Here is a 23,176-nt window from a genome sequence, read left to right on the forward strand (position 1 = left end):
AATCCAACATGCCATGGTATAGTCCACTATATGGTGGATGCTTGACATAAACAGAGTAAAATAAACGTGTGTAATCATTGATATGGTGAAGTTACCTGTAAGGAGACGTGTATGTAACATTTACAGAAGGAGTCTCCAGTGTCAGCTCTTTGTAATAATCATGTTAAAGCTGTAACTTTACATTTCCCATATCTTCAGGACAGAGAACTTTACACTTTCCAGTGTCTATAACATGACAAGCTGCATTTTATTTGTCTTAATAACTACAAGGGAGATAAAAAAGAGAGGCTTGTGATGGAACGACTGTTTATATCCGCTATAAGATAATGATACGTTCACGGATGTTCCACAATATTAAACGTAGCTACGAGGGTGTGTCAAATGAAAACCGTAAAAGTGCGACATACAGAACACTGTAAAAAAAAAAAAAGTCCTGTAGATTTTTCAGTTATTTACTGGCAACCTATGCTGCCAATAAAGTATTGTAAAATTTACAGTAAACAACTGTGAAATATATTTACAGTAAAGTACTGTAATATCATAAATAGTATAAAATAACACATAACCCAGTATGTTGATGCAGGATACAGCTGAGCTGAAGGGTCATGCTCAAGGATCGAATCAAGGCAGTTTTTTGGTTCTGGGATTGGAACACATGACTTTCTTATTTCTAACTCGAAGCTGTAACCACTGAGCTACCACATCTAGCACAACTATCTTGCACCGATTCATTGCAATCTTTTAGTGGTGTTAATTTAGTGCTAGAAGTAGTTGCATCACCGCAAGCTAGTTGTGGTGGTGTTGTGGTGTAGTTGTGGTAGCTCCGGTTGCTCCGGTTAAGGCTTTGAGTAACACCTCAGAAGGTTGTGTGTTCAAATCCCAGTACTGCCAAGCTGTCATGGTCAAGCAAGACCCGTAACCTTCAACACAGCTGTATCCTGCATCAGCCAAATGAGCAAGTGTGCAGGGTTATGTGTCAGTTTATACAACATTAAGATTTTACTCTAAATATATTTTACAGTTGTTTAGTGTAAATTTTACAATACTTTACTGGCAACTCAAATTTCCAGTAAATTACTGTGAAATTTACAGCGATTTATTACAGTGTAAATCTGTAGACGCAAAAGTCAGCATGTACTACTGGTCTATTGTTCTCAGTAGCCTCTACTATTGCTACCTTAAACTTAAACCTATTTGCAATAAACTTGGAGATTATACTGGATAATAAACCTTACTATGAGTTCACAATGGATGTAAACAAGTGTGCATAGCACAAGCCAAACAATTTGACCACTACTCTAGCAAGTGAGTTCTAAGCTAGCGGATATTACCTTGTTTTGATGTTATAAATATATTATTTACATGCTACTGAACATGCTGTATGTGAAAGGTTTTATACCAAAAGAATGCTGGGAACAATTTAAGGTTGAAAAGTTGTTTCAGACAACTTGACATTACAGTTCCGAGTTATTCATTACGCAAATGTATTGTGTGTGAGATCTTCATTGATCCTAAAATCCTAATTTAAATATCATTTTCCTCCTCTGACTTTGCATGTGACATCATCTTATGCAATTATTCTTTGCAAATACCTTGAACACTAACTGCACATGAAATTTATCACATAAATTAGCATCTTTATTTGGTGAATTTACAGTGCTTCCTGCCTGACCCTGTACAGTATATCCATTGAATTATCCATGCCTGTGTGTGTGTGTGTGTGTGTGTGTGTGTGTGTGTGTGTGTATCCCTGAGCATCATCACTAAATTCACTGGATGACACAGCGTTGTGTCTTTAAAAAGCACCTAGCACTGTTTTATTGGATAAGCCGTCCTACTGGCTACCACAGTAGTCTTATATCATGTATTCATTCAGTTCTTTTCTGCTTATTACACGATGAAAGTGCGTTTATTCGGCATTATTTGATATACGCGTGTATATTCAGCTGCATAAAGCAGATCTGTGTACTCTGTGAATTATTGTTCATTGAGGTCTGACGTAACCGTTTCCTGCCTGACCCCACATTTATCTGTTGAACTCTTGATGACATTGGCTCACAGATTCAGTATGAGAACCGGATGAGCTGCTTTTGTCTCTATAACAAGTGCAACACTGACAGAGCCACCTATTTACAGAGCGACAGAATGTGGCTCTCTGGAGCTATTTTTAGAGCACTTTTTTCTCCCCCACCCTCGTTCTTTCTCTCCCTATTTGCTGTACACTGAATCCTATGGGCTGCCCTCCATCTCCACTTACAGTTTGCATGTAAACAAAGTGCTCAACGCACCTAAAAGTCACAGTCAGGCCAAGAGATTATACACTTGGGATCATACAGTACATCATTGCATTTTTTACAAATAGGAATAATTAGAAGAATTTTATGCTCAACGCTGAATAAGGTACAGAAATGTACACCAATTGTCCCAGTAATGGCTGTGTTAAGTAAGGAATATAAACACATGCTGAAGTGTTTTATTGCTCTTTTCCAACAATAAAAATTTGTTACTTTTTTTTTAAAATGTAAAGAAGGACGTCATACTTTTTATCCATTTATAGTTGTGTTTAATGTTGTGGAACGTTTATGAAACAAGTTAGTTCCTGTTATCATGTACATTATAGCTATAAAAGGTTGTTCTCTCACCAGTCTCTCTCTTTTTCTCTCTCCTTCTTTTTTGTAACAGTCAGAGCTTTACATCTGACTATTACAAAGCGCTGACACTGGAGACTCCTTTCTTACATGCTAAATACAGAAAACTTCCCCATATCAATGATTGCATATGGTTTTAAAATCCATTTATGTGGAGTGTTACTTTAAAACAAGTACCTTAATATATACTGTGATTTGCACAGAAAATGAATCAACACCTTCTGACCAATCAGAATTGAGAATTCAGCAGCACTGTAGTATAAGCTAAAAGCCCTAAACATGTCTTGTCTGAAAATTTCATTTCCAGATTGTTCCTTTAAACAGTCTGCCAAGGGTAAGTGAACTTATGAGCAGCACAGGAAGCATATATATATATATCAACAGGTCCCTTATGGGTGCTGGAGCTCTGATATAGATTGAAGTTTCCTCACCAGCCACTGAGTCTATGCCAAAATCAATATGTTCCATTCAGAAGCTGTGGAGCTGAGAGGGAGAGCAGGAGAGAGGGAGAGCAGGGGAGAGGAGAAGCAACGGTTTAGGTGTCGACTGAGAATCCAAATATAAAAAATTAAAAATAATAAAAATCTACATGGTGGACTCTTGTGGAACCGCAAAGGCTAGAATAACATAGCAGATGGACTGTGTCTGTAATGTGACACTGAAGATGGGGTCAATAGGGTGTAACAGTATACCAGTATAACAGTATACTATGGTGAAGAGAACTTAAAATAGTTATACCATTAACCTTATGGTGTAAGGGTACAGCTGATGATGTCATGAAACACCCTTTCTTTGAAATATGCTGAGATTTAAAAAAAAAAAAAAAAAAAAAAAAAACTTCTTAAAGAGCAAACAGACCAGGTGAAAAGTGGAGAAAATAATTTAAAAATAGTTGAATACCAGCACTGCCTGTATCGATGTTATTCGCAGTGAGCATGAACACGTATTAAAGATGTGAGCAGGATGTCTGCCAATGTTATTGTCTAGAATTTGTCCAGGTGAAAGTTTGTGAAATGTTATGGTGGACATGTACAAGCCATAAAAATTAATATTTTTTGCCGTAAAGAAAATTTCCCATCAACAGTCAACGTTTTTATTTTTATTATTAAACTGGACTGCTAGATATACACTAACTTAGGCTAAACATTCTTTATTCATATCATTTGAAAACATAATTTAGATTTTTCAGAAGCTTTTGATTAATTTTCTCTTGCTCGAACAGTAGTGCTCGCACAGGTTTATATTAATGTAATCATTTTAATACATGATCGTTTCCATAGTAACAGATAATTCAAAAAGACTTGTTTGGAAGGGCGCTCCATAAACGGATTAAAAATGTGCGTAATTGTTGATAAGGTGAAGATTTTGGTAAGGAGATGTTTATTTAACATTTATGGAAGGAGTCTCCAGTGTCAGCACTTTGTAAGTCTTCAGGACAGAGGGTTTGGTGGTTTCTCAGTAACATACTTATTAAACACTGTTTATAACTGTCATAATATAAGTGATGCTAGCAGTGTACCACAACATTAAATGTAACTATAAATGGATAAAAAGCATGTCATTCTTTAATAAAAAATGTAATCGTTGGCAAATTAATCTACATTTCGAGATGTGCTGTAATTGGACAATAATAAACGTTGGGATGGTAACAGTAACAGTAATCAGCTTCACATTGGGCTGCATAACATCATCCTATTGTTGATTATTTTCCAATAAGAGCTTGCCACAAAAGTGTTTAATTCTTCAGGATTCAAATCAAGGCAGACCAGGTTTGATGATTGTTATACTTAAGTCAGGCCAGACTGGACATATTTGGTCACTGGGATATCACCCTTTCGAAAAGTTATAAGCTGTGATGTGCTAAAAGCCGTGATTTACGATCTATGTGGTTACATTTTTCACACTTTTCCACATGTAGTGTAGATGAGAAGATTTTCTCTGTCAGTCCAGTTTGAGTGATCTGCAGTCTTGTTGTACCCCAACACCACAGAGTGTATCGTCTGCCTTAACACCTGTGTGTGTGTTTGGTGTGAAAACATAAAACGGTAATTTGCACTTAGTGAACTCCTCCATCACACACAGCCTGAGGAAAGGTTGCCATGGTACCAAAGCTTGCTCTTCCATTGGGCACCGGCTGTTGAATAGCTTTATTAATTGAAGCATTGATTAGCTGTTTAATCCGGAGGGCAGGTGCACACAGCTTAGCTTCTTTATACTGTTGCTTTTCAAGAAACCTGTATGTGAACAACATAAATATATCCAGTATACCAAAGACTCCCAGATGACCTACGACCCAGGTTGAATTACCGAATATGCTACCTTCATAGCATACCACATCCCAGAATGCAACATTCATTTCATTAAAAAAAAATAAAAGCCATAAAACTGTGGTGAAGAGACATGTAAAGACCATGCCTACACTGTGGTAGCTAATCCTCTTAAGCTAATTTCTTGCCCATACTGTATGTAAACAAGCTAAAGAACAATAATTAGCAAAGCTAAACAGCTTCTCAGCTTGCTTTTTTCTATCCTTTTTGTATCTATGCCTGTTATAAACAAGTTAATATAATTTTCATTCTTTTGTTTCCTCCTCAGAACCCTTAATACCTCCTCAGAACTGTTTATGATGGCATATTTGGTACAGAGAAATGTTTATGCTAGTTAGGCTAGTTCTGGCAGTATTTATATTGCATGCCTGCTTTGAGGCAAAATTGAGGCTAACGTGTTCCTTTCTGTTTTTCTTTTCTATTCAAATTGGTTCATAACATCAGTTATTAACAATTTAATATATACATATATTATATTTCATATTATATCATATTATATTATATTATACATTATATATATATACATATATATAATGTTAATATTCCTCTCCAAAGCTCATTAATTTTTGACTAGTTGTGTTTGCTTAGTTGATACAGAAAATTAGCTCTTCATGCTAGCTGTGTTTTTAATGTATGTTTTTCATGCTAAATGTGTTTTAACTGCCTTCTGGTTGCAAAATTGAGGCGAAAGGGGTTTTCACTGTTGTAAACATAAACAAAGTAAGACTTATGCTAACCTTACATGACACTGAACACTGGTACCTGCTTTAATAATGTCTACATTGGACTTTTGTACCATGTTTCTGTCTCGGCGCTGCTTTAAGGAGGATTTAGCTAGTTCAGAATGTAGCAGCCTGCATCTTTACCATAAAAAGAAAGTAAAAATATATTCCCCCAATCTTAACAAGTTACACTGCCTATTAAGTTCCACATTGACTAAAAAAGTCCTACTTATGATTTTTAAAGCTGTGACTGGTTTAGCTCCAGTTTATCTTGCTGATCTCCTGAAGCAGTATAACCCATCCTGATCACTTCACTCAGGTGAGGCAGGCTTACTCTTAGTCCCGAGAATCACTCTGTGCTTAGTCAGTGGTTTTTTTTCTTACATCCACCCACAAAGTTTAGAATAGTGTTTCAGATAACATTAGCAAAGGTAGTTCAGTAAGTATTTAAAGATTCAGATTCAAAAGTGCATTACTGTTTATGTCTTCTTTCTAAAATATAAGAATATCAATACTATGTGCTTATTTTTTTAACAAACAAAATGTGAAGGATAAGAGCTAATGCTCCTCTCGCTACATCGGGTGGCCCATATACAGGCACACACACACACACGCACACGCACACATACAGAGTCAGCCAGGCACACAGAAACAAATAAGAAAGAGAGAGAGAGAGAGAGAGAGTTTTTTGTTGAACTTACATATTTTAAGTGGAAATTCTGGCCTTAATCTAAATTCATTGATCCATTAATTATTTTTTTACAGTGTGTAGAAATTGCTAATTTTTTATGTACACAAGACAAAATATTGGCAGTGGTCTCAGGATACTAATCTTGGTATTAATTGGTAATAGATCAAAAAGATAATCTGCGGTATCATACATCTGTATTAAAAATGTACTTGACACTTGGCCTATTCTTACGCTTGGGACTTTTTTTTTTGTTAAATAAGGTTTTCATAATTTCATTAACACATGTGTCCTCCGGGACATGTGAAGCAGCCGACCACATCTATTCAAACTGCTGCTCATGCTGCGTCACAGGGCAGCATAACACACTCGGAGGAAAGCGCTATCTACCCTCTTCCTCATACATGAGCTCACAGATGCGCATGATTGTCTAGCGTTACTGTGATTGACAGGGGAAAGAGAGTATGCCCTCCTTACCATCCAGAAAGCACAGACAATTTTGCTTTCATGGACTATGGTGCTATGGACGGCTGTGGCATGGTGAGGATTTGATGTGGTGAATGCTTTTCTATTATTAGTAGTATTATTAGCCCCTAATAAACACATATAATTGGCCACAGTAACTGAAAATACAAAAAAAAAATTAAGCAGTCTAATTCAAATTAATTTGAGTGACAGATTGAGCATTCTTGCATCCTGCACACTTTAACACTTACAACAATGAAGAATAGTATGCAGTATACAGTATATACAGGGTGGTACAGTATATAGTATAAATGTATGCTATTTTACTACATTTCAAACAGCTGATGTTTATTTCCCTTGTGTCTGTTGGTGTGTTTCACATAAAGCGTGTAGCTCTTTTGCGTTGCCACAATCTAATGACACCGGCTGCCATATTGGTCCTTAACATTCACTCGAATCACTGCAAAGTGCACCATAAAACATCCTCAAAGTGCAGCTGGTCTTGTGAGAGAGTGCATGCAGTGATATCGTGATGGTGTGATGAACAGCAGCATGGGTTGTCCCTGTGTTCCTTTCATGCTCTCCATGATTCTAACAACGGTCAAATAGAGCACAGCAACGAAACAAAAAAACTACTTACACAACCGTTTTAGCTCTTTAGACGTGTGACCTTGCTCACCCTTATTGAGTGGCTTCTGCCAGCGGTGATTGTTCTTGTTACTCAGCAGGGAACCAGTGTGGAAAATGTTTTAATGGCACTCTCTATTGATCTCTTCACTTTAGGTGTTTTGTCAGTAATTATTTAAAAAAAATCCTTTTAATTTCTGTGTAAAGCAAATATAATTAGTGTGTATAGATGTGTTTTTGATATTGTTATTGGGGTTGCTCCTTGTTTGTGGTGTCTTTTTGACCTTGAGCAATTTAAAAAAAAAAAAATTAATACCTATATGGTGCAAGCAATTAGGCCAAATACTGATTTCAAAGGAACATTTATGTATAATCTGAAAATATGGAGGAAAGATTAGCTCTAGTGTCAGCAAAATTATAAAATGTAAAATTTTGCTTAATGGGGTGGAATGTGTAAATGTGTAGAAGACGATGATAAAAAAAAAATAATAAAAATTAGTAGGAATGTTAGAATTTAAGCACTTAGTATGTGGGGTTATTTCTTAAAGCATAAGTAGTACTACATATTTAAAGGACAGAAAATAATATTGGGAAAGGAGATAAAAGCATGAAATCAACTTAATGTAATTGAATATTCATGGGAAAAAAGATTGTTGAAGAGGTATTAAGTAGGCGTCTGGACTAATTTGTGCAGTTGAATTTGTTTTAAAGCTCCTGAATATAACGTTTGAAATGTCGCCCTCTCTGTCAGAACATGGGTTGTGCAGCACCACGTGAATTAATCTCACACTGTAATACACGTTCGATGAGAATTAACATAGAAGGAGAAGTAGTATACATAAATAGTTAGAACACCAAAGCTATACTACGACATTATTTACTATGGTAGTGTGTGATGCAAATATTTGTGACCCTCAGAATATAAATAATCAGCTACTTTTGGTATTACAGAAGGGTTATGATATTAATCTATCTTTATTTTACACCTCAATGTAACTGTCACATTTATTGAGTTTACTGTTCTCATCCTATGCTAGCATAAACAGCACATATTCTACAGAATGAACTAGTCGACTAACCTTAGCTAGCTACCTGCGTTAAGAGGAATGAGCTGCACTGCTGTAAACGAACAGCGCACTACTGCCAGTGGGGTACACTTTCCGAAAAGATGTATCTCCAAAAGTATTAAGCTAGCATGGTAGCTCTCGCTGGCTTGCTATAGTGAGATTTAAAAAAAAAAAAAAAAAACTATCACATCTGTTTGGTAAAAGACACAGATCGATGGATGAAATTTTATTTGATGTTACAAAAATAGACAGAAATACACCAACACACTAGTATCACAATATTGTTATATATTTAGCATATAACTTTGCAACTGGGTAAAGATACAAATTCCACAATGAGGATAAATCAGACGACAAGCTTTCCAATTAATTAGAAAACAAATAAATGGTTTACTTGTCCAGCAAGAAAAAAATATGATTCCTGAATATTGTGTCTTTCATTCACAGACTCTTGTTTGTTTGTTAATTCAGTTCTTCTTTCTCTCTTTCCTCTCATTGGTAGCCTGTCACCATGTAGTCAGACTTCTCGCATGCTTTATAAGCAGTTTGCACTGTAGCTTGTAGCTTGTATATTGTTGTGAGAGAGTTTCAGTTTTAAATGTGGAAAGTACCATGTGAGGACATTGGTAATTTACATATATTCTGACAAATATGCAGATATACGATGGCATAAATGCATAAATTAAAAATTTACATGGATATATTTGGTTTTTATGCATAAGCAAACAATTAAACATAGATATAGGTCACAAGTTCCTCTCCTGCTTTTATGTTGTTTTGTCAAATTCACGTCAAATGCTTTTGTTTCCATCACCAATTGCTTTTGTGTGTGTGTGTGTGTGTGTGTGTGTGTTACCCAGTCGTGGCTGTCTGTTTTGTGTTAAGCTTTTCAAATAGGTTGATAATATATACGCTGCTGTCTCAGAGCAAAGTCTTATTGTGCACCTCTTGTTATGTCTAAGCCTTGCATTATGAGGTTTGTGTAGTGTTACACTTCCTGGTTATGACCCTCATCTGGTTTTTTGTTTTGTTTACAGCTTGCCCTTGCTTAATGTTGTCTCCTGCTTGGAACTTTGACAATGATTTGTGGATTTCCCAAAATAAATACCGTGCTATGCTGACGTATTTGCGTCCTGCCACTAATCACATGTTACAAAATAAAAAGCTATGTAAGATTGTCCTTTACAACCAACCATGGGCTGGTTTTCTTCATGGACATTAAAGGCATCACATACTAATGACCCATTAAGGCTGTTTGCAGTGGAGACTGGCTGCGCACCAAATTTCTCTCTATAAATAGCTGGACGTTAGTATGGAAGCCCTGCGCAATGCCCCCTGTGACCCCCTGACTAACAAGAAGCAAAGAACCAAGAATTTATTACAAAGACACTAGCTGTTTGTTTTCAATTTACCATTCTGTGCTGCGTCATCAGTTTCTTGTCATTTTCTGACACTGTGGAAAAATGGCATTAATGCTTCCCATAATGCCTTGCTGCAATAACGATAAGGAACTGTCTCAGTGTGTGGATTATCTGTTTATTGTGGCATGTGGCGCATTGACAGTGACAGTAATCCAGAAAACAGAAAGCTTATGAAGCACGAATGATGGATGTGCCACTGATTCTAGGATTCATGTGCTGCGTTGCACCAGAATGACGGAGCAAAAACTTTGTGTATGAACCAGCCAGCCAGCCCCTGGACACAGAAGAGGGCAGATGTGTTTACCTCTTCGTCTCTTGCCGGTGCACTGTTACGTCCATTAGTGAAGGAATGAAGTCCATTAAGATGTTAGTCCATTAGTGGAGAGCTTTAATTGTTGTGGCTGGAGACGTTGGAGTTCATTATCGAATTTCAGAACAGACACGTATCACATCTGAAATAACATCATAATTAAAGTTTAATTAGTAAATTGCTGCTTTTTCCTCCTTAATAACTTTCCTCATTTTCTTGTTTTTAAACCCCCCCCACCCCGACGTTCACTCTTACATCATGTAATGTGTTTGATACACAGTGTCTGAAATGTGTCTCTCAATGCCTCAGTCTCTCCAAAGTGTAATCAATACAGTAGACACAGAGACACGGAGCCGGAACATTAGGCAATTATAATTGCTCCGCAAATGGGGATAGTATTGAATCATGTCTAATTAAAGAATCAGATACACAACAGCATGTTGAATCTGAGATGAGATTCATAAGTGCGACGAGTTCAGGCGTGAGTGTCGCATCAACATTGTGTAATCCTGATTTATTCCATCTGACACATTATAAAAACTTGACACAGCACAGTGTAGCACTTTTATTTCTCACTTGATTACATAATGGTGAAGTGAAAGAATGCTCACCCCATTAAAAAAAATTTTATGATGAGCTGAAAAGAAGCATCCACAAGAAAGGATCTCAGACCCTGGATACGTTTTGGATTGAGGAGCGTCTCAGATTCCTCGCTCTATACACTCATCAAACATTACAGGAAATGACCCAGTACATGTTTTTTTTAGAATAAATTTACTTCAATTAAAGGTTAGCTTTCTCTCATATTGTCTGTCAAAGAGTTTTCATCAGCTGTGTTACTCTTTTTTATTTTTTTACCAAGGGTGCCAATAATTCTGGATCGGACTGTAACGATGTGAAGTGGACTTACTTTTACCGCTTCGAAGTTAAATATTTCCCTATAACAGCACATCCCAAAATGTTTTCTTCCTCTTATACCATAATTGTTTGCTAACACTAACAATTTATTATTTATTAATGAACAAGACATACTTTTTATCCAGTTATAGGTACATTTAATGTTGTGGAAACAAGTTAGTTCCTGTTATTACTTACTATATTATATTATTAATATTTTATTATTTATTATAGCAGTTATGAACAGTCATTCTTTCACTAGCCTCTCTTTGCTTTCTTTTGAAGTTAATAAGACAAATAATGCACACTCCTCTGTCCTGAAGGCTTGTTGGAAAATGTACAGCTTGTTGGCACTGGAGACTCATTCCATAAATACTAAATAAACCTCTCCTCATGGAAAACATTGAAATTAAGCACTTTTTAATTGATATGAAGTGTCTGTCATACAAATCCCTGTGCAAGTTAAATGATATTGTATTAGAACAAGGGAATTAATATAAACCTTATTGTTATAGACAATTAATTAACACCTTCTGACCAATCAGAATTGAGAATTTAGCTGTGGAATAAAAAAAATGCTCTATTCTTCCAGGTCTTAAGAGAGTCCGGATGTGTTCTATAGTCAGTGGTAAAACTAATTTTACCATTTTACTGCTCATTAGTTTCTGAGGCTAATTTGAAATCTGTCCAATAACTGATCAGATTTATTTGTTTCCCAGTCAGATATGTATTTATGTATGTATGTTTTATTATTATCCCTTCTTCAGCTGTAGTCAGGAAAATAGGCTATAAAAATAGCTCTGATCTTGTAAAGAATTTATCATGGCATTAATCTGAAGTGGATTATTTGGTCCAGTTGCCAGTAATACAATTGTATCCAGCAATAAGCCTGTGTGTGTCTGGTCTTGTTTTAATAGTTTCCGCCTGATCCACAGACCTTCTGTCTCACTCCTTCTTCTTTCTTCTTCTCTCTTACTCCCGTGCCTGTCTCACTCTCTCTTTTATTCTCTACCTCTCCTTCTCTGTTTTTCTTTGTCATCCTGCGTCCGCTTGTCCCCTCTCATCTCAAAGTGAGACCATGACGCAGAGTCTGCCTAATTACCACAGAAGCAGACACAAGGACAGTCGCACTGCAGCATAAACACACACACACACACACACACACACACACACACATAGTCACAGTTGGCACTTTCACATGCCGGTGTGTAAAGGTATGCTTAATGAGGTCCTTAATGAGCGAGAAAAAGGTGAATCCTTATACTGCTTGATATTCTAAATGCATTAGAGCAAAGGAAAGCCAAAGCTGGAAGAATACTGTGTACAAACTTGAGTGACCTTGATTCCAGTCATGGTGACCTGCCATAATATTGGTAATCATAAATTCTGACATTAATACAAAAAGGTACTTCAGGTGCTATATAGTCAGCTACATACAGTATAGTAAATATCATGCGTAGTATGCCATTTGAGATGCAACTGTTGTGAATAAATCAATTCGAATCAATTCTCTAACTGTGACAATATTCCACAGACTCCCTCAGTACAGATATATTTTCCTAATACCTAATATAATCCATCTATAATATTAGGCATATTATTTAAATGTGTGCAGTAATATTTTGGTCTTATACTGCAGCCATACAACTTTTCACACCTGAATTTTTCACTCATAGAACAAATTTTATTGAAATTGTCATTACATTTTACATACAAGTTGACATTATTTATAGACAGACTTATTTTTGAATTATTTATTAAAAAAAGAAAAAAAAAGATGGACCACCTGGCTATGCTTCTCGGACCCCGAAGAGTCCTCTTTAAAAAAAAAAAAACACCTACGCGTCCAACTAATTTCCACAAACTTTGCACAATTTTGTCAGTGTTAGTGCTTTTGCATTCATGCACTGGTGGTTTTTATGGTATTGTACAATTCTGTTACTCTTTTTCAGTCGGATAGCTAACAACACCAGTGTTTATGGTGTTTATAAGTTTTTGCTTACTGTCCCACTCTAATATTGTCACCTCATGAATACAGCCCTGGTGCATCCTATAATGATCCTGGCTTTACATTGTTCACATAAAAGACGTACAGTTGTCAGCTAGCTAAATCATAAGCCTTGCTAATTTACACTTGTGTCTATGGCTCTATTCACACTTGGCATTAACATGCGTTCTGGAAGGCGCATTGTGATCCGATCACTCAAACCACATTCTAACGTGGTCTGGGATATGGCTACCTTACATCTGTAGTATGAATGCAAATGCATCTCAACATGTCCTGGACAGAAGCAAAGGACCAACTAATCAATTACGTTGTTGGAAAATACTGTATAATCATTGTGAGACTATTTGGAAATCGCGCCGAACGGTAGAGCTCTCAACCGCAAGGCTCATGGATAAAGGCAACGTTATAACAGCAAAGACGAAAGCAGCTGCGTTTCATAGCTTCATTTGCTAGTTTTATGTTAAATGCAGTAGCTGTTTAGCTACTTTCCATCTTAGCTATGGCATCTCTGATTGGTGGCTTTGGCAAATTAAAACAAATTACTATTGTCAATGTTTGTTTATATAAATCTCATCCCTCATGGTACATCAGTCTTGGAAGTTTTACCGCTTGCATTTTCACTAATAATCCCATTCACTATAGAAATTATGAATGAGGTTTTAAACTCGCATGTTTCCCGATGCTGAGCGTAAATCTTTGGCACGCATCAGCTACAGAAGCAGCGTTTTGGACCGAATCCTTCTGACTTTTCCTGGATGGAGTGAACTGTTTCAGGATTCTGGCCACGTATGAGAGAAATAAACTGTGAAGAGTGAGAAGTCTCACTGCCAATTTATTTCTCTCCACATGGAAATTAGGCTCCATTGAGTCTCATCATATCCAGGTCACCGGCACAGAACCAGCCAAATCCTCCAGAGGTGTAAACGTCGACTTTGCTGTGTCACCGCATTCATTTTGGCAGTGAAAGCTCGATCAAGTCAGCGGTTCAGTAATTCAATAAAGTGCAATTGTTTCTGTAGGCCGATGTCTGGGATTTATGGTAATAATTTCTGGAATGCTCTCATAAAATTTGTTATTAGTTTACTGTTGGTTGAGTGTCTGCAGACTCTTTTGTGTAACCGTGGTATGTTTTGTTACCAGTTATGCCGTACCGTGTAATTATAGCCGGTGATAAATGCAGAATTTCGACTCAATTGCGTGAGATTTCAGTTTTCATTTCCGTCAGGTTTTTATGACTCTCTCAGGTGTGTGATTCGAGAGCCTAATGGTGAATAACTTCAGGCCTCAGACACCAAACAAGGTCTCCCATTTCCTGTTAATGGGAACATGAGTGTGTCTAATTTTAAACTTTGGGCCAGTCCGTCTCATGCTCGTCTGTGGCTAAGAGAAGTGCTTTTCATGTGTGATCATGTTCCTGTAAGGAACTATAATACCTTGTCTTCTATTTCTCTATTTATCTATAGATCAGCAGGATATATGTATGTATTTTTAATCATTTATTAATTTATGTATTTATTTTAAATGGCCATCCACCTCAATAACAATAAGGACTTTCTTAGCAGTATATGAAGTTCAATTAATATTGGACTATTAAAGCCACTCCTTAGAGAGAAAGAGAGAGAGAGAGAGAGAGAGATGAAAAAGGGAGGAAAGAAGGAATAGGAAGACGCAATAGCAAACACCTTATATGATGGTCTTATTTATAATAAACTATTCAGCAACTTTACAACAAACCTTTACAACTGTACAACATATTACAAAACATTTCAAAATTCTACACAACTTTACAGTATAATATAAAACTTTACAACATACCTTAAAACCTTTACTACTTTACAACATACTACAAAGCTTTCCAAAATTCAACAAATCTTTACGATGTACTACAAACAGTACAAATGCTACAACTTTACAACATACTGCAAACATTACTACTTTACAACATACTACAAATCTTTACAACATACTACAATCAGTACAAAACTTTACAATGTTACAACATACTGCAAAACTATACTACTTTACAAAATAATTCAATACTTTACAACATACTTTAAAAACTTTACTACTTTACAAAATACTGCAAATCTTTACAGCATACTACAGACAAGCTAAAAACATTACTGCAAAGCTTTACAAGATACTACACAATCTTACTACTTTAGCACATACTACAAGTCTTTGCTACTGTACAACATACTACAAAATCTTACTATGTTACAACATAATACAAAATCTTACTAAATTACAAGATACTACAAATCTTTACAACATACTACAAACAGTACAAAACTTTACAACTTTACAACACACTGCAAAACTGTACTACTTTACAAAATACTTCAAAACTTTACAATACTATAAAACTTTACTACTTTACAACATACTGGAAATATTTACATCCAAAATCTTACTTTTGAAAGTTTTACAACATACTTCAACATTTTAATAAATAAATAACTCAGAAGAAAATAAAAAGAATTTCTTCTTTCTTTCTTTTATTTTTTTTATGAAAAGAGAAAAGGGGATGTATATTTCTTTTACAAATCAAAAGCACAGACGAGGGCTTTGCTAAAAGCAGGTTAGGTCAGGTGAAATAAACATATTCATAAATCAGGAACATTATGCTGTGATTCATAAAACATATTCATAAATCTAACAAAGCAAAAGCCTCAGCATGACGAGATTCCACAAGGTCACAGGAGAAAGAAAAGGATGACATAAGGACACATTGATTAGTTACCAAACTGGACAGAGGTGTACACAATGACAAGTCTGAGTCCTTTGGACATGCGGAGACATGGACAGTGCAGCTAATGACTTTTAACCTCTCCCGTCCTTTCTTCTCTATTTTAATTTGTGTGGGCTTCAGGGATGGAGGTAGGAGTTTTAGTGTGGACTTTTGAAATGTCCTTTTGCTAGAGATGGCATGATATCGCTTTTTCATTTCTAATACTAATAATGAAACCTGGAGGATCAGTCAATATCGTTACATATTCGACATTTTTCTTTCATAACTACTAACCTTTAAAATAATTTTTTTTATCTGATGCACTTAAAAAATCCAGGAATGAATTCATAGCTTAAAATCCAGCGTACATGTAACTCCAGCTTTCACACAAAAATCATGTACATATTAAAATAATAATAATAAATATAATAAAAATCAATCCTAACAAAAAAATAACAATCAAGTCTCTTTATATGTAAACATTTCCTGTTGAAAAAATCTTATCTAAATCCAGTTCCAATCTTTTCCATTTGTATCAGGATCTAATCAAATTCTTTTTTTTCTCTGATATCCAATCCACCATTTTTGATGGTATCAGTCCGGTACCTATCCTGGCTCTCGGATTGGGGCCATCTCTAATATTTACAAGACACTACGTTAGTATTCTGGGTTTTTTGTTTTCTTTTTTTACTGTAGCTAGATTTTTGCCAGAATAAGACTGAAGATGATCTTTCATTTTACTCCATGCTCTCAGAAATAAGGGTTCCTCAAGGGCTCTTTGGATAGTTTACTTTACTTTCTAATGTGGTTCTACTCGGAAAACCGCTCTTTTAAAGATTATCACCTCAGTCTCCTGAAGTACCTCCATGTCCTGGTCATCAGATTCTGAGAAGGTCATTGCACATCCTCTGTGTGTGTGTGTGTGTGTGTGTTTGTATTTCACTGCTCAATAATGGCTGAGTGCCATCTAAAAGCGCCTACGTGTGTGTGTTGCAGGAAGCAAGAGCTGCTGACCATCTCGAACGTTTCTCTGGGAGAATGTCCACCATCACCACCACGCACTGCGCCACCCACTATGAAGGTGAGTGCAGTAGTCAGCTACACACACACACACACACACACAATTTATTATTCCATAATAAAAAGTGTTATTTCTTATTAAAATCTCCTGCATCTTTTAATTTTTTACATAAACCCTGTCTAGCTAACAACATGGCGTCATCAGGACATCCTATGAAAAGTGTACAAAGGCTGTCCTTTCCCCTGACCTTAGAACATTTCAAGGATGTCTTGAACATATAAAAACATTTTTTTTTACAATTTATAAGAGCATTGAAAGACAAACTATGCGTTGTTATATGTCTAATTTGCAGCATCATTTAAAGCCATGGGTTCCCAAACTTTTTGTAGCCTGGGACGTTAAAATAAATACCACGGACCCCCTTAGTAGACTATTATTTAAATGTGTACAATAATATTTTGCCTAATCATTAGAGCCCTAGAGCTTTGTTCTTGAACACATCCGGTCCAAGTTGCATTGAGGTTTGAGATATGCTCATTTAACATGACAAATAGCCCGTCAAAAAAAAAAAAAAATCACAGATATCTGAGGATCCCTGCATCCTACTTAAAAATAAACACTGATATAGTATACTCATAAAGTTACCAGAAAGTTCTTGAAGCTTTTCCGTCTAACATTACACAACAGACCAAAATCGGTTGCCTGTTAATGTTAGTTGGGCGATTATTGTCGGAAAATTATTGTTGCTTTTCTTGATATGGACCAAGCACATGTCTCCACAAGATCAAAACTGACATTTATTCCTATTATTTGCTTCTCACAAAATGCACACCCTCTTACAGACATATCCTGACACATCCTATATACAATCCATCACACACACACGCTGTCCAAATCAATATATCTCTTGTAAAGCCATGACGGAAACCCAGCAGTAGAAAAGTAAATCATTTTCATTGCCTACATTCATTTCCCACAGTGATTATTCTGAACATTTTTTTTTTTTACTCAAACCGTGAGCTGCATGGAAGCTGTTTTTTATACGGACAATTTTCTTTTGTCCTTGCTAGAAAGAAAAAAAAATAGAAAGAAAAAAAAAACCACACACACTCTTCACATCACAGCATGGTGCACCTGTTTTGCACTATTAACACTGTAAAAATCGTATTTCACTGACGGCCGTCCCACTGCAGCATGATGACAGGTTCAGCGGGAGTGTCATGTATCCTGATCCAAGGCTATAAACTATAAAACTCAGTAAGTGTGCTGAGATAACTGCTAGAGTTCACATTAGGGTAGTGCTTTCTATGAAGTCCACAGTATAATGAACTCTGAACACGTTCATAACACGTTATAATGAATACAAGGCATTATACACTTTGCTGTAACTATTTATGACATTGCATTATGCTTTATAAGCTACGTTTATTATACGTTATGTAACTAAAACACAACAGGGCATGCTGTTACAGATGTTTTGTGATGTTGGCCAAAGTTGATTATTTTCCTGTAACAGCATCCTGAAGCATTTAATTCCTCTTATTTGCCAATAATTACAATTACTTACACTTTTTTCCATTTATAGTTACATTTAATGTTATGGAACATCAGTGAAACAAGTTAGCTCCTGTTCTCACTTACACTATAGCAGCTATAAACAGTCTTTCCCTCACCAGCCTCTCTTGAGGTTAATAAGAAAAAAAACAGCTTGTCATGTTACAAAGGACATGGAAAAAAAACTTAAAATTACATAATATAATTATTTTTAAAAAGTCTCACTTAGAGCTGTCTCACGGTGCTACTTATAAATTATCATAAATATGTTATACATACATACGTACATTCTAATACACATATAATAATAATAATAATAATAATAATAATAATAATAATAATAACAACAACAACAACAACAACAACAATAATAATAATAATTATTATTATTATTATTATTATTATTATTATTATTATTATTGATAATTATATTTCATACAAATAATTATCTTTATAAAATATGTATGTATTGTAGAAAATACATGCTACAAGACATTAAGAAAATTAATGACATGTCTCAGTGTGGCTATGATTAAACATAATACAGTATTTGATTAGTACTGAGTATTTGACATTAGCATTGTACTGCTTATAATGTATTACATTAATAATTCATAATGCATAACAGACATTTCACTTTCATTGACATTGTTACTGACCTTAGCATATATATGAATATATTCTATGCATTAAATTTAAGGTCTAAGTTATTTGTTCGTTCATTGAAGGTCATCGAGCCAGGCTTTGAGTTTCATTTTTTTATGGCTTTTTGGCTCAATTTAATTCACCACGCATCTCCATTTCCTTTGTATTCAGGGTCTTGAGTTGATTGAAATCCTTGGTGTTTTTTAAAGCTGCAGTTCTCGACCTTTTTTGTGCCACAGCCTTTGAAAAATGCAGGTTTGGTGGGATCACAGTCTGCTTCACATTTCTCAACACAGAGGGTGTTTGTAGTATAAAGGAATGGAGCTGCACAATTAATCGTAATTTATTCATGACAATTTCTGGCTTTATCAATTAATTAACCGTTAACATGTTCTTCTCTCAAGCCAGTATTATACAAGAAAAATGTGCTTAAGTTCAAGGTTAGAATAGCATGTCATTTTTTCTGCAAACTCTGCCCATATGCTTAACCTTTGTGCAATAACAATGTGTTCAGTTTCTTTATTAGGTCCTCATTATGCACACTTTACTCACCTCTGAATACGGCCCTTAATGTTTTGCCACAAAGCTCAAATTAGATGTTTGTTTTGGGGGACAAAGATTTTTGTTTTAAATCTATTTGATTAATTTACTAATTAAACTTGATAACTTTGATATTTGTGAGATTAGGCTAGATGATTAACTTTGGTGTATGCTACTGGCATGTTACATTTTGTTGCCACTTGTTGCGTGATCCATGTCACAAACAATTATACATGAAACAAGTATACATACTATTTTTTTTATAGTTTTATAGTAAAGGTATAAAATCTGATGAACACCAATCATTCATCAAGTCTAAACAAGAAAGAAGTATCCTGTGAGGTGTATGTAGATCAGAAACGGGGGTTACTTAGTGGTGTCACCTTGATACTATATGTCAGAGCTGATCAAAAATGAAAATGGGGAGAGAGAGAGAGAGAGAGAGAGCGAGAGAGAGAGACAGACAGAGTCAGAATAATGAGAGACAAAGACAGAGAGAGAAAGAAAGAGACAGAGAGAGATAGAGAGAGAGAGACAGAGAGGCAGACTAAGAAAGAGAGAGACAGACAGAGTCAGAATAATGAGAGACAAAGACAGAGACAGAGAGAGAGAGAGAGAGAGAGAGATAGAGAGAGAGAGAGACAGACAGACAGACAGACAAAGACAGACAGAGAGAGAGAGAGAGAGAGAGAGAGAGAGAGAGATAGAGAGAGAGAGAGACAGACAGACAGACAGACAAAGACAGACAGAGAGAGAGGGAGAGAGAGAGATCTAATTCATCACAGTATAACATTGAAAGTAAATTAATTTGACCCGTGAAGTCGTGACCCTTTTACCTCAAGTTAAATTGGACTATTTTATAGCCTGGTTATAAATAAAGCCTTTAGAATCATTAGAAATAATTATGAAATCATGTGACGAAAATGAAATCTCTTACTGAAGCCACCACTTACTGAATCTTTAGTTAGAAACATTTCAGAATTTCCTATGAGTGAAATGTAAAGTTCTCATTGTAGTGTTAAAAATTAACAGCATCATAATCGTACAATTAATAGTGATATCACTGTGTCTGTTTATATCCTACCTGCAGGATGTAGGAGTTGTGAGGTGTGAGTTTTGTAAATCATCACGTTGTAAACAAACTGGACTGATACAGTATTAGTGGTGTGCACAGTTACAGCAGTTAGGAGTGTATTGTCAGTATTTAACTCTATACTTGTCTATCAAACCCTCTATCACTCTCTAGTACACTGAAAGAAAAATAAATGTGACCTTGGTTTAATTGTACATTATTAAATTTAACTTGACTGTTCAATTTAGATACTTTTTCGGTTCAACCAGAGTAAGCCATTATGAAATAATTTAAAATAAGCATACTTAAACAAACTAAAGTCCATTATAAATAATTGAGCATCCATTTCCTCCATCTCGGCACATTGCAACTAGATGCAACCAGATTAAGTTAATGTTATTCATGGCAGTGACTTTATTTGTGACTTCATCAACATAATTTATTCAAGTAGATGGAACATTAGATATGTTTAGAATTACTCACTTGAAGCAAACTCTAACTGATATAATTAAGCTAATATAATAAGAAAAAGAAACAATGAGTAAATGTTACTAAAAATATACATCTGCATGCAGACAACTTAAATTCATGCAACCATTTGACAGTGTATTAAATATTAAGAGTAGTTTATCTTTGCATCTGGAAGCAGTAAAAGATGTTTAGGTGTTATATGTGTTTCCTTAGAAACAGCTCCTTTCTGAGAAGAAACATTTCTGAGAAGTCATCTAATGTTTACTGACATGATTGCACTATAAATGACAAAGTCTTCTCAGACTACTCCGTTTATTAAAAAATAAGCATAGTTTAAAATATTTTGTGATATTATTATATTATCATAGATTTGAATATTAGAGACCTAGATAGCATACACTCTCTCAAAGTAAGTATAGACTTATAATAGGTTTTCTGTTTTTTTTTCTCTAAGATGTGTGGCTGAATTGAATTTCATTTTCTGCACCTGAATATAAGTGAATATTTTTGTGAATATTTAAAACCCAATACCTTTACCATCTGAATCTGTAATACAATGTGACCTGTAGGGTTTTTTTTTTACACACGTTAATTAGGTCTGGCTACAGCAGTGATTTTTTTTCACCTGTCAGGTGCACAGTGTTTGAAACAAAGCAGAAAAAAAAATCCAAAAGGGCAAGCCTAAAGTCTAATCTAAAGTCGTTTTCACACTTGCGTTTTTTTTTTTCCAACTTGGGGCCAGATGTCTGGAGTGGTTCAGAGTACTAATCCCTGGTCCTGTTGAAAACAGTGGTCTGGGGTTTGTTTCAACCGAACCATGTGATGCAAGGGAAAGAGATATAGATATCCATATATAAGACCAGAATTTCATAACACTGGATGGCTGTAATTAATTCACTTTTGTAGTGCAAGTGCTTGCATTGAGAGCTTTGCACAAAATGCACATCTTGTTCTTGCCTACATGGCTAAACAATGTTTTTTATATGATATGGATTTATATATCCATGTTTGCAGATATTAGTGCACAATGACATGCCGTGCATCCGAAAAGGGACGCTCTTTGCCGCTTGAGTGTTACAGGAAAATAATAAAAAACAGCAAACAGATGAACCAAGTGCCTACTATTTTTGCACAAAAGTGACATATGGAATTGCAAAATCAATGTACAATTTGGAAGAAATTCTTCAATGTGAACGCAAACGTCCGATTATAGGCCCCGCCCTCAAACGAGCCCAAACTCAGTCCTGATTGCAGACAAGTGTGAAAACACCCTAAGTCCATAGACAGTCAAAGTATCAGACAATTGGTGGATAGATTTAGCTAGGCTAGGCAAAAAAAAAAAAAAATGTGTATACTGTTTGCAATCAGGTGGTTGTGATTAGAATCTGGGGAACTACAATAAGGTGACAAGTCATGTGACTAGGTTTGCTGTTTGCTGTTTGCTATAGAATTCTATACTAATATACTATAATATATAATATACGGCTAAGTGAACGTAACAGCAAATGTCGTTAGGAAAATTAGGACAAGGATTGTGCACGCACACACACATACACACACACACATACACACACAGCAGTGTTATTCTTGATGATCCACACACACACTCATAGTTGGTGACCACTCTTAACTTAAAGCCATGGCTGTGAAAGAGGAAAGAGGAAAAGGAGGGTGTGTGTGCGCTTGATAAGGTCTCCAGCGTGCCAACATTAGCACTGAAAGCTGAGAAACATGCTTGTGAAATGTGTTGCATGAGAAAAAAGAGAGAAGAATGGCAAGAAAGGAAGTGAGAGCAAATATCCAGACGCAGACTAGTAGGACCAGTTTGTGGTATGGTGTGTCAGAGGTTTGCCAGACACACCCAGTAGTCCTGTTCCTGCTTTGTGTGTATGTGTGTGTGTGTGTGGGTCTGCTAAAGAACAGCACATGGCCGGCTCCGACAGGGAGGTATGAAACAATCCG

At 35.7% G+C, this 23,176-nt stretch overlaps 1 protein-coding gene across 8 annotated transcripts in view; it reads left to right on the forward strand.

The window, feature by feature from the left end:
- rap1gap2a (RAP1 GTPase activating protein 2a) overlaps positions 1-23,176 on the forward strand; it is a 116,345-nt gene that overhangs the window by 61,210 nt on the left and 31,959 nt on the right. For 7 of the 8 annotated variants that reach the window (XM_026934707.3, XM_026934705.3, XM_053239591.1 and 4 more), the window contains one exon: positions 16,908-16,992. In XM_026934707.3, the coding sequence (XP_026790508.1) occupies positions 16,908-16,992 (85 nt within the window). Of the gene's footprint in view, positions 1-16,907; positions 16,993-22,568; positions 23,162-23,176 lie in introns of those variants that run through there. The other variant, XM_026934710.3, reaches the window with a different exon arrangement.

This window comes from Pangasianodon hypophthalmus, chromosome 14 (genome assembly GCF_027358585.1).
Source record: "Pangasianodon hypophthalmus isolate fPanHyp1 chromosome 14, fPanHyp1.pri, whole genome shotgun sequence".
Lineage (NCBI taxonomy): Eukaryota > Metazoa > Chordata > Actinopteri > Siluriformes > Pangasiidae > Pangasianodon > Pangasianodon hypophthalmus.